Source organism: Acipenser ruthenus, chromosome 3 (genome assembly GCF_902713425.1).
Source record: "Acipenser ruthenus chromosome 3, fAciRut3.2 maternal haplotype, whole genome shotgun sequence".
Lineage (NCBI taxonomy): Eukaryota > Metazoa > Chordata > Actinopteri > Acipenseriformes > Acipenseridae > Acipenser > Acipenser ruthenus.
Genome location: NC_081191.1, coordinates 48,415,417 through 48,429,352, shown reverse-complemented (window position 1 = coordinate 48,429,352; position 13,936 = coordinate 48,415,417). Strand labels below are relative to the sequence as shown.

Sequence of the window (13,936 nt, the reverse complement as noted above, 5' to 3'; positions counted from 1 at the left end):
ACATTGTCTGTCAATGTAGACTGTTCTTCTGCCCTGTACATTCAATATATTATATACATTTAGGATAGCAAATAGAGCAAAAAAATTTGCTTTATTGGCACTTTTTATTATTTATTTTTTTATTTTGCCAATACATTTTTGGACCCAATGGTAACTTAAATACTGAGCAAAATGCATTACTCGTTTCATAATGAGGAAAACACTGCAATTACTAGGAACAAAAACTAGTGCTGCATAAAATCACGAAAAAACAAACGTTACTTTTAAAAACATAAGAGACATTTAACAGCACAAGGTGAGCCTTACCAGCTGGTAAAGCCCTCTTCTTCAGGGTTATATTGCTTAAATAATGGTCCATAAATCGATTTAAAATATATATAGAAAATAGGTTGCTAGGAATGTTTTTTTAAAATAGGAAATTAATAATCGCTATTTAGCAAATTATAATTTTTTTAAATAGTTTACACCATCTAATAGTTGTGGTGTACACACATTTATTTATTTTTATTCTGTTTATCATAATAATGAAGTGAAAATGCAAGTATTGCCTCAATCAATGCAATTACTGCCTCAATCAACAAGTCTGTCGGTGACATCCATCCCAGCTAAGGCTGTAAACTCAAAAATAGCTCTCAGTTGATGACCATGACGCATATCAACATGGTTAATCACAGATGGATAAGCAGGTCTCCAAATATATTCAAACATGTTGGTGACATGCATGCATACAGACAGACAGATGGATGTACAGACACCATAATCTGATACTATTAATAACTTTTGCTAAATGTTAATACCGTGTGGCATACAGATGGACGGATGTCTGCAGGGATTTCATAACCAAGGTACAGCAGAACACAGTATGGATTATTGGCCCAGAAGGTATACATAATGGTGAAATATTGTACATCTTTATATAAGTGATTGTTTCATCTTCAAGTCCGTGATCATGTAATATTTGTTGCTTAACCCTTCCTATACTGCAAAGTTTACTCAGTTTAACTTGTTAAACCCTTTCAAAGAATTTGCAGAAAGAAGTTAAATTGTATGTTTTCACAAATTAAAATGGATTGGTTTACATAAAATAAGTCTCCCCTTTCTGCCTCTCTATTTTGGGAGTAGCTTTTCAGGAATGTGGGTTTACATGTTTTCTATGAGGCAGAACTTCAAAATTGAAATCAATCTAATTCATATTAAAATCTGGGAGGATATATTCTAATTTCTGTCGGTGTTACTACTCCTTTGTCTTGACTTTCATCTGCTGTGTTGCCAAAATGTTCTTCAACAGATGTTGGGGAAACAATTACCTATTTTTCTGGATTTTAACTATATCATGGAGCTTTGTTACTGTGTAGTGGTTTTTCAATCCTTTGACTATGTTTGGTTTTATTTATAATAGTTCTAATACATTTTTTACAGACTTTTGTCATGAACAAATATTTGAAATTGCTTAAGTACTTTTGTTAAACTGCCAGAAATTGTATAGTTTGGTCTTTATCATTTTCTTAGTGGCTATTCATTTGTATTTAACATGTTTTCTTCAATGGCCTTACATTAAGTGTAGGGTGCCAAAACTTTCATCTGATCATGACGTGAACCAAATATACTGACCATCAAATTCTGACTATCACACACGAGAAATACAACTAATTTACCTACACTATACAACAAATGCAATAACCTCACAACATTCCATTTTTTTGGTATTCACAAACAAAAATGTTAACTTCAATTGAACACAAATATACCCATAGCCAACTGCTTTACTTTAGCTTGTATGTAATGTGATCTAGTAACATAACAGACAAAATGGTAACTCAAGAAAAAAAAAAAAAAGCATGTAGATTTCTCAACATCAGAAGTGGTGGCATGAGGTTGCAGGAAGTTGTGGTGTGATCAAAACCCCACAGTGCACCACAGAATCTTCAATGTGCTTCTCTTATGACATCACAGGTAAGGAGATCTCTCCTGACTCTCAATAGGCATTTCACTTATGTACAAATGAAGTCATACCGGACACTTTCCTGTTCTTGACGTTGGATTTGCCGGCACAGCTGGTCAGATACAACTCTTAAACTAAAAGGGGCAAAAACTGTTGTATTACCAGGTTTCATGGTGCTCCAAAGAAGAACCAGAGTCAAATAATGGTTTACTGCATTATTTCGTGAAACCCTGAAAAATAAACATCGAAAAGGAGCAGGACGACTTATAATAACCAATGTCTAGTAAACTACATCTGCAGGTGAGGTGATGAATGATGACCCACAATGGATTTCCACTAAAATAAAAATGGTAATAACGAATAACAGCCACTAGATGGCATGTGGTTCATGAGATAATACTGAAAAGCAAAAGCTAGCTGAAACTATTGAAAAGGTGGATTTATTATATTAACTACTGCTATCCTCGACTCAAATTTGTATTTTAATATTTTAAACTATTTGCAAGTTTCTTTTAAAATATTTACTTGTTACCTATTTTAGTGGCATTGTTAATGCTTCAAGTAGAAGGTTCTGATTGTTGCAGTTTGTAATTTAAAGCTACATAGCAAAGTTTCAGACAGGAAACTGAGTGCACATGCTAAAGATATCATTTGATATACAGGAAAATCCTTTCACCCGTTAATAAAGAACAGGTAAAGCTACAATTCCCAGATTCCCCTCCTGCTCACATTGAAACAAAGACAGGAAGGGTGGACCTCAAACAAGGCTGAAGTTGGCTTATTCGCCTGTTTCTTATTCGCCGTTTTATTCAGACTTTGATCTGCTCCAAACAGAATGCTTGTCTTTGTATTTAAGGGGTTAAAATCACATTAAGCTGAAGATTTCTCTGTAGCTATTTAGAGAGGGGCAGCTCCTAAACAATATTCATTTCTTTTTTGCTCAGCCCAATACTGATTTCAGGGTCAAAGCAGTTGACAAACCTGGCACAGATAGCGAGTTGGCATGTTATCCAATTGATGCAAATTGAATAAGTAACTGGGGTATTTCAGGGGTTAAATCATTTTGAACCCCTCTATGTTCCCCATGTGTATTTATCCCAGCCCAAAACAGATTTTGATAGAAAAACAGCGGGCAAACATGGCACAGATGGCGCATTCCAGCTTCTTATTGGCATAGAAATATAACACAAGTTGAGTCAGTAAATGGGCAGCAGTGGTAGTAGTGGTTAGGGCTCTGGACTCCTGACTGGAGGGTCATGGGTTCAATCCCAGGTGGGGGACACTGCTGTTGTACCCTTGAGCAAGGTACTTTACCTAGATTGCTCCAGTAAAAACCCAACTGTATAAATGGGTAATTGTATGTAAAAATAATGTGATATCTGTATAATGTGAAATAATGTATAATGTGATATCCTGTAACAATTTTAAGTCGCCCTGGATAAGGGCGTCTGCTAAGAAATAAATAATAATAATAATAATAATAACTGCGGTATTTCAAGGGTGAAATCGCTTTGGGCCACTTATTTCAAAGTTGATTCTCACAGGGGGAACCCCTCTATGTCACCCATGGGTAGTTATCCCATCCCCAAAAAAATGCACTACTACTTGGTTACTAACTTTCTGAAGCCTAAATCCGGGAGTCATAATTTGCAAAGACTGTAACTCAGTGAGAGTTTTCGCACTCATCCATTCTGCAGTAACGAGGTGTGAACTCAAAACATGTCATATAGTATGAAAACAACCTCAAGTGTACTTTAATATATAAGGCATTCTAAAAACAGACACCTTTCTTTCAATGAAACCGTTTCCTCACCTCAGTTTAATATTTTATAAGTGTCAATGTGTGCTGAAGTCAACTAATATAGTCTCTCTAGTTGTTCTGCATTTCATTCTATATATCTGAGCTCCCATATAAAGTAATAATGTAAATAAAAAGATTCAATGTGCATTTTACTATTATATCGTCATGCTGCCTTGTGGTAATTAAGCAACACTATCAATGTAGCAAAGGTTTAACACTTCATTTACATATTCATTTATTTCACTTAAGGGTCAATTTTACAACCTTGTCCTGTCTTTGTGTCAGGGATTATGGGGCCAGTTGGCTTTAGATCTACCTATGTCCGTCCGGGTGCTGCTTTAATTACAGTTGATCCTATGGCGTTCATGAAAAATGGGACAACTAGCCAAAAGCATGACAAAAATAAGATTGGACTAAAATTGTGGGGACACCGGGACATACTACCTAAAAAGAGGGCTGTCCTGGGAAAATCGGGACTGTTGGTACTGTCAGATTTGCATGTACTCTTTATATTTATATTTATATATATATATATATATATATATATATATATATATATATATATATATATATATATATATATATATATACACTCTAAGCACACTCTTAAACTCAGGAGAGACGTTCAGGAGGATATAAAGATGTTTCAGACTCCTGTAATTGGATCGTTCGTGCACTGGGCTTGCAACATATCCAGATGACTTTTAATAATCAAGAAGCTCACACAGACTCATTTGATTTGAAGTTTTAACGAATCAGAGTAGTATCAGTACTCCTTCAGTTTATTAAATGCTTCAAAATGGATTTGAGTAGTTGCAGACTACGTCAAATCCCAACTGACAGGCAATCTGGGCGGTCCAGTGCCTTAACAGGTATAATATTTATGGTTACAACATGTTTTGCCCTTAAGCTATGCATGCATAAAGCTAAAAACGCCCAGTACTAAATACTAGAACATCCAATATATATAACTCTCTTAGACTAAAACATGTCATACACCTTTTAGCAATGCATCAATATAAAAGAGATAGAGATTCAAAATAGTTCTTACCTTCCAAAATATATATGGAAGTGTAGAATATAATGAAAGGACAGAAACTGCCTTTAAAGGCAAAGACTTCTAAATACGACGCCAACAGCAATCAGCTTGATCAGAGATCTTCAGAGCATGGATCACATCAGCTTGTAGTTAACAAGTTGAGTGACACTTGACTAGGGTTTTACCTTGGTTTTTATATAGTTTTTGCGTCGCTTCTTACGTCAGAAGTCTTAAGTCTTAAACATTAATCGGCCTTAACAGCTCCTGTCCCTCAAGTCAACAACATTCCCAAAACACCCGGCAACTCCCCTTCATAAAATTAATTAACCATCATTAATAGAAGAGTCTTCTGTAAGCATTTTCTCAGACGTATGGCATAACATGGTCCTCTGCTATGGCTCCCCCGCACTTGTTTTTACCAGGTCTCCATTAATTTTCTATGATTTAATGAAGCCATATATAGTTCACCCTGTACCAAGAGGTATTTCTTATATGTAAAAGATCATTCATTATAGAAACCTTGGATTCCAAACCCCCCCAAACATTAAAACTTGTATTAGTTGCCAAAAAGTTATTTCCTTCAATTACCAACATGCCTGGTACCATTTTGTTTCAAGCAAAGACAAGGTTAACAAATTAATTACATTCTCTTTGGCAGATCCTACTATATGCCTGACACAGACTGGTACTATTGTGCTTTGACTGAAGTTTTTACTTTAAGCTAATTTCTGCACTATATTCTCTTAGTTTCAAACTCTTTACAGTTCTTCTGTTAAAATAAAACATTTACACGTATATTCTGTTTGAATTATTGTAGAATACCTGTGTTTAGCTTAAAGACTACTTTTAGATCAAGCTAATTAAACTTGACTGTGAACATGTGAGTTAATTAAATGAGATTCTTGTTTGTGCTTTTCTCCTCAAGGTTATAAACCTTGGCACCAGTAGCTCAGACAAGCTTAGCTCATTTCACAGGTGTTTTTTGGTCAGTGTGACCCCAACCTAGCTCCCTTTTTACTCAGATTTACAAAGATACAATAATATTTGTCACTGTTATAACAGAATAAACAGTAATATAGAATGCTTGCACATAACTATAGGTTAATACAGAGCATATTAGAACTTCATAATAATAATAATAATAATAATAATAATAATAATAATAATAATAATAATAATAATAATAATAATAATATTCTTTATAACACAGTTATTACAACATTTTAACACACATGCAGTTTCACAAATGTGTAATTTGTATCCCAAAGATCAGCCTGCTTCCAGTAGCTGTCACCGTCTTGGGTCAGTTTCTGCTGTCAGTGAATCTGGCAAAGCTACCACAGGTGTGTCTTTAAAAGCCTGATACCTGCAAAAACTTAAATCTTATTAGCAGAGCTTCCATCTCTACATTCTCATTCCCATCATCAGTGGGAAGACTTCAAATAAAGTAAACCGTTTCTATCAAAGATATACCTATATCTGCCACATACACATACTCAAAAAAGGTGATTGCAGCTTGTACAAGGGAAGACAGGTTTTAGATTTATTAATGACTGTACCGTAGCATTACTACTACCAGTACTACTATACTGCTACTACTAATAATAATAGTAATACTATTCTAATAACTTTTGAATATTTTTTAATATTGTATTTTCTATTGTAATACTTGTAAGTCACCTTGGATAAAGGTGTCAGCTAAATTAATAATAATAATAATCAACATTGCAATCAGTGCCCCAGAGCGATTTAACCCCCAAAATACCCCAGTTACTTACTCAATTTGTGTTACATTTGCTATATGCGAATAAGAAGCTAGAATGTGCTGTCTGTGCCATGTTTGCCTGCTATTTTTCTATCAAAATCTGTTATGGGCCGGGATAAATACACATGGGGGACGTAGAGGGGTTCCACCTCTGAGAGTCAACCTTGAAATAAATGGTCCAAAGCTATTTAACCCCTGAAATACCCCAGTTACTTATTCAATTTGCATCAACTGGATAACATGCCAACTCGCTATCTGTGCCAGGTTTGTCAGCTGCTTTGACCCTGAAATCAGTATTGGGCTGAGCAAAAAATAAATGAATATTGTTTAGGAGCTGCTCCTCTATAAATATCGACCGAGAAATTTTCAGCCCAACGTGATTTATTATAGCATATGCGTTCACTCATTTTGGCGGTGCTGCTGTGTAACATGTAGAGAACTGAAGAAGCAGAGAGGGACTAAAGCTAAGTGAAGCTGTAGGTGAGTTAGTCGGAATAAAAAACGTATTGTGCAGAGGCGATTTGCTTTGCAATGCAAATGTCAGCAAGAACAGGACCTATAAAAAACAGTCTGCCAATGTTTTATTTCACTGGATAAAATATATATATAGCCCTTAGAAATTCTGGCATGTGATTGGTTAAAACCTCATCACATGATCAAAAATAGATCCAACTATTGCCTCCACGACGCTGCTTAGTCAATATTTTTATTTTTATTTTTTTTACAAAGTCAAATTACATCATCACGTCATAAAAACTTTGCTTTCAGTGTTTTCTGACATCCTAAAATTCAAAACTAATCCTACTTGATGATGTAAATAAATACAAGAAGGTCAGACAGACAGTTCTAGCCAAAAAAAAAACTTTAATACCTATGCGCTATGGACAAAAACATTACTTTCTTGACTGATAAAAACAAATATGGACTGCAGACCTCGGCTCATAGTTGGAAACTAAAGGCCCCTCAGGAAGAACTATAATTGCCTTCTGTGGCTTCGGGCATTTTAAGTCCCTTGTGGGTAACTAGTTCTCACGCTACTCCCCCCCACTCCAGTCCATATTTACTATATTCCCATGCCTTAAGTAACAGGAATGCATTTATGTAAACTAGGGTGTTTGACAAGTACTAATTTGAATATTTCCTCAATCTGACCTCATATTTAATTGTATTTAAATAATTATGAAGAAAACAAACATTTTTAAACAATTATGAAGATTGACATATAACCGACAGAAAGTGTGCTTTCTCTTCTGACTTGCTGGCATACCTAAAGTTGCTGGTAGAAAAATGTGAAATACCTTATTGAAAATGTTTTTGATTTGCTGCTTGCAAAGTGAGATTAAAGCATACTGTACCATTGATGGTGTCCCTGCAGGTGTCTCGCACATTGCTTTGGTCTAATAGTAAGTATGCATGAGCATTGATGACCAGAAACGTAGATAATAGGCCATTTCTGTTATTTCAAAATATACTTTTTACCCAAAAAGAGGTCTTTTCAAATACTCTGTATATATTGTACTATGCTGAATAACCTGCTCAAATTTTATGTTTACAATTACAAAAGCAGTAACGAGCCACAGATTGAACATCAAAAAGTAGGTTGACTTAGTCTTGCAGAGCTTCACAAAGACCTTTCCAGACCCCAGCCCTAAAAGAATAAATAAATAAATAAATTGCTACGCTGGGCAGAGGTTCCAACTCCCCCCCCCCCCCCCCCCCCCCCACGTAGAATTCCTGCTTCTTGGCTTCTTGAAATCTTAACTACTTCCCTGGTATTGGCTGGAAAACCTGTACAGTTCATGAGGACATAATTCATGAACTCTGATTGGTATCCCAAACTTTAAATGTTTGTTTTCTTCTCAGGGTTTATGCTTCAATAGCAGTGCCTTCATCCTGTACTTCATTGCTGCCATTGTAGATGCAGCTTCAGTAAGATATGCATTCCAGGGCAAACATGACTACAACAGTTGGGCCGCTTCATCAGTAAGTAGACTTTCCTCCCTCATTTAAAGAAAAACATTGTGGTTATAGATTTATATTACACTGTGACCTCATGGAAAATGACTAAGTTGTTCCAGTTAATATCCTGGTGTACCATATATTTGATCACAACTTCTATAAATAAGAATATACATATTCACAAAAATCATCTCTTATTTTGAAATGCAACTGCACTGATAAACTGAACCAGGAGGTCCCAGTAGGTAAGACTTCTTAAAGGCAGTGTTGTGTCTGTAACCTTTTGAGCTGTGAGACAGTATTTGTTTAGCACTGTGTTTTTAATATGAGCCAAATACCTGAGGCAGTTTTTCTTAGTTCCTCAACTCTAAAAGTGCTTTTAAATGTTAGATTTACACCGTTGATCTACCACCGTTTAATAATTCAGAAAGACTCCATGGACATTTTGATGTTTAACTATTTATTTGTTGTATTGTTTCTTAGATAATGTAGCTGATGTGTGTGTGTTTTTTTTTTTTTTTTTTTTTTGTTAACACAAGCTGGCATGTTGTTGTATTTTTTCTGTTGTACACCTATGAATTTTAATGAGATTAATCTCAACAGCCAGTAATACAGTTAAACCACATGATGTCTCAAGCCAAACTAACAGCAATGCAAGTGGGTGTGGACACCCAGACAACAGTGACAACTGTTAATGTCACCCCCACCCACAATATAGCATGGCTATGATGGGGAGAACTGTAAGCACATGCAATTATTCTTAAAACACATTGCTGTATTCTGACTTCTGTTTATTTCTTTTCTTTTTAGTTTTTAGCCTTTGTGGTTACGCTGTGCTATGCGGGAAATGCTTACTTCAGTTTCCAGTCTTGGAGATCACGAGATCAAGGACCTTGAATATTGTACTTGAAGATACAATTTCTCATTAATAACAAGTCAAATATTTAGTGTCTGGACAGTCAGATTTGCTGCCTAGGAAGGAAGGTGTGACAAAAAAAGCATTAACTTGTCCATGGAAGGCAGCTGGCTAATGTGATTCTTGTGGGGTGTTTTTGTTTATTTGTTTTTAGTTTTTCTTTATTCTATATTGTATTTTCTTTATATATTTAATGAAATCAATAATTTTCTTCACTGATTCCTTCATTCTAAGGTGATTTTGTATATGTGAAAAAAATATATATATTCATTGTAGTGTAAAGTTTTTTCAGGTCTTCTCCTTTCTTTTTATATAAGTTGGAGATGTGAATATTTAAATAGAAAATATCTGTCTAAAGGAGAAATGTTAAAGCCCAGGGAACACTGTAGGGAGAATTTGTGTTTTAAAATTAAAGATAATTCATGTGTGGTTTACTTTATTAGCACTCTTGATTTATACATTTCTCCCAAACTAGCTCAAGACCACAGAGACAAAATAACTGAATAATAAAACATGCAATACTGTTATATCTGTTACAAATTTGATCAAAGTTAGTAAAAATAATATGGTACAAAAATAGAGAAAAAGATTAGTATCAATATAGCATAAGTCAGTACATTAATCTCAGCAAGCAATAGTATTCAGATAATATCTCGGCTTCAGTGTAAATTCTGTATGTGTTGTTCTGATCAAGGTAACACAGACTGCATGCCACAGATTTACTCTATTTTATTTCTAGGTTTCTATGCCTTATGATTATAGTAACTACGCGGATTCATTTTTAGTTGTGTTACTACATTGAATAGTAGTTTTTATGCCTATATATTTATAAATTGCTTGTGTATTTTATGTTTGTTAAAGCTTCAAACCACAATTAAAATTGCTTCATGACACAAAAGTAATTTCTATTGTTTTTCTCTCTGCATCTTGTATTAAAATGGGTTACAGCCTAATTACATTTATTTTACAGGCTTTAACATTTATTTTGTAAACATATGTTTACAAAGATCGGTTATAGAAAATGAGCTGTCGGTATTTGTTTTATTTTATGACTTTTTCCTTAAATCACGTTACTGTTGCAGTTTGGCATAGTGCAATTGCATCACTTCCATGTATTTCCTTGTTCTAGTAATATGGTATTACTATTATATTTGTCACCTTAAGATGTATTGCTGTTTAATACATAAGACATTTTCATATTTCAACAACAAAAGCACTTTGAGGTATTTTGTGAGGAAATGTAAATGTATGTAATATAAATCAACTGTAACTGTGCTATATCATATGGACCAGTACAACATTGGCAGATATCTTTTCATTGTGTGAAAAATTAAGCAATTGAACCCAAAAAACTGAGTTGGCTCAAAAGGAGTGAAGACACTTACACTGTTGGAAATACACGCATATACCAATAGTATTTTATTTTGTACTCTGGCCAAATAAGTACAGGATGCCAAGTATCTCCTGGCATATTGTTTGAAACAGTGAATGTTTGAGGGTTGAGCTAGTAGCACATACACCCGCTATCATGATCCTTTTGCTTTTCTGTGGTTGTTGCTGAATAGTTGCACACACCTCTCTCTCTCTCTCTCTCTCCTTATAAAGGTTTAGCGGCTCGCATGACCCTGCCACATGGTAACATATGTTGCAGACTAAGAGATTTTCTATGTTTACATACATTATCACATTTTTTAAATGTGCTTCATTTTGCAAAGCTCACTGTATAAATAAATAAAAAGGAAAAAACTACAATGTGTATTTTCAGTATCAGACTGTTGTGCTTGTTTTATTTTATCTGAAACAAAAACACATTGGAAATGTGAAAAAACACAGAGTTATAAAAAGTGCCCAGTCATTTAAAGTGGAGATCTCAAAAAAGACAAGCCAAGTTTCAAGAAACCATTGGGGCAACCTTGCCCAGCATCGTTTTTACAGTTGTGCCTATTTGCTTTGTGCTGGGCAAGGTTGCCCCAATGGTTTCTTGAAACTTGGCTTGTCTTTTTGATATATCCACTAAATGGCTGGGCACTTTCTATAACTTGGTATTTTTTCACATTTACAATGTGTTTTTGTTTCAGGTATCACTTCTTTTTTTTTACTTAATGGATAATGGATTACACACACATTATGGCAATGTATTGCTGTTTGGATAGGGTAAATGTAAATAGTAGCCTAGTCTGTTGAAAGGGTTAAGATGTGAATAAGTGTAGAGTAGCGGTTATGTAGTTGGAGTGAAAGTATGACTAGTTCGGTTTCAAATCCTGCCTTTTAGATAGTGTGTGTGTGTGTGTGTGTGTGTATATATATATATATATATATACACACACACATATATACATACACATACACGTTATGTGTGCAAAAGTATGTATGTTCAATGAAAGTGTCATTCATGTCAGCTGATTTTTTATTTATTTTTTATATATATTGTAACAAAGCAGGGAGGGGGTTAAAGCCTCCCTGAGTGGAAAACATGTGTGGAATGCACATTTGTTTAGTTTAATTGTTTTGGTTTATTGTTTCATTGATTTGTTAATTGTTTTATTATTAATTATCCCCTGCACCTGGTAGCTATTGTTAAATTAAAACCAGGTGCAGGGTATTTAAGAGAGGCAGCTAGTCTGCTCAAGGCTGCTGCTGAGGAGAAGGAGGCAGAAAGGTGTGCTCTGCTTCCTGGCAGTCATGAGCTAAAAAGTAAGTGCTGTATAAAACCAGTGTGTTTTGTAAGGACGGGGAAACAGCGTAGCTGTCCCGTGTTAGCCAGGGTGTTCCTGTGTGTTAGTTAGTGCTCGTACAGAGCTAGGTGTTTATTTTGTGTGTTTTGTTTGATTTTTGTGTTTATTAAAAATAGCGCACCAGCGCTTAAAATCCATTTCTGTGTGCTGGGTCTATTTTTAAAGGGGCAACGAACCTGAGTGGGTGGAGATCTTTTACAATATATACACACATACATACATACACATACACGTTATGTGTGCAAAAGTATGTATGTTCAATGAAAGTGTCATTCATGTCAGCTGATTTTTTTTTATTTTTTTTTCTAGGCTCAGCTCACCGCTACCACCCCTGCGCTGACTCGGGAGGGGCGAAGACGAGCACACACTGTCCTCTGAAGCATGTGCCATCAGCCGACCGCTTTTTTACACACTGAAGACTCACCATGCAGCCACCCAGAGCTACAGCGTCGGTGGACAACGCAGCCCTGGGCAGCTTACAGGCAAGCCCGGCCAGACTACAGGGGTCGCTGGTGCGCATTGAGCCGAGGACACCTTAGCCGACCTAACCCTCCCTTCCCCCGGGCGGCACTCTGCCAATTGAGTGCCACCACCTGGGAGCTTCCGTCCTCGGTCGGCAAAGGAATAGCCTGGACTTGAACTTGCGACGTCCAGTCTATAGGGCACATCCTGCACTCCACGTGGAGCGCCTTTACTGGATGCGCCACTCGGGAGCCCACTCGGCTCATTTTTTATGTTAACTTTAGGGAGTTCAGGGGGCGTGAGCCAGGGCTTCACCCCTTCCCTTTCACCTGCCTATCATTATTGACTAATTTCACCTGTCTATCATCATTGACTCCCTATTTAAACCCAGTCACAGCTCAGCTCTTTCTCTTGCGTTTTGCTTTTTCCCCTCCTCCTCCTCCTCCTCCTCCTCACTTCTTTCATATGCCGCGTGCCTCTGTCAGTCTCACTTCCCCAAGCTGGAGTTCCAGTAACTCTGCAGGTTCTTCGTGTTGTCGGAGGGGACCACCGGCCACACTATTCTTTTGCAGCTCATGTGCTATATCTTGCCTCAAGAAAGAAGGCTCTGTCTTCCTTCCTCCTTTACCCTCCTGGGACGTGGCCCTCATACTCTTAGTGCTCGAGTCCCAGAATTAACAATTATTTGTGTTCTTTCAGATTCTCTTTTTTTCCTTATGTCAAGGCTTCGTATGAGCTGTTCCGTCCTCCGAGGGTCAACCCCGGTCGCTAACTGGGACCCAGTCGCGAAGCCGAGCCTATAACGACTCTTTGAGAAGTCAGAGGACCCAGTCTTTTCATGGGCCTGGAGGCCATTAGGACTAGCCTTGACTCCAAAGGGAAGGCTTTCTCAGTTGGAGTCCGACCCGTCCTTTTCTCTCTCCCTTGTCTAGAGGCCGAACCTCCAATCCTAAGTTGCAAAAAACACTCTCTTCCTCTTGCAGCCCTAGCTCCGGCCCCGTGAAACATTAAAAATGTGTTTGTTACACATAAATACAATACACATTTTTTCTTTTTTTTTTTTTTTTTAAGTTTGCAATATAAACTGTGTGGGAATCGAACCCAAAACATGCTTCCAATGCAGACAAGACTTCATCTTTCAAAATACTGCTTGTTTTCTCAAGTAATTGTGTATAGCACTGATAGTATAACACCACACACTTGCAAACAGAAGGTTATAGTTTCAAATCCCACACGTGCTAGACCTTTTTTTATATTTATATTATATAATTTTTTTTTATCTTGCGGGCAAATGTTCCATTTTAAAACAGAAATAAA

General features: G+C 36.4%; 1 protein-coding gene across 1 annotated transcript in view; it reads left to right on the top strand.

The window, feature by feature from the left end:
- The window catches only part of cmtm8b (CKLF-like MARVEL transmembrane domain containing 8b), a 29,961-nt gene extending 20,114 nt beyond the window's left edge, over positions 1-9,847 (top strand). The window contains exons 3-4 of the mRNA XM_033993845.3: positions 8,411-8,530; positions 9,317-9,847. Coding sequence (XP_033849736.1) covers positions 8,411-8,530; positions 9,317-9,403 — 207 coding nt within the window. The 3' untranslated portion in view covers positions 9,404-9,847. The remainder of the gene's footprint in view (positions 1-8,410; positions 8,531-9,316) is intronic.
- The last annotated feature ends 4,089 nt before the right edge of the window (positions 9,848-13,936 follow it).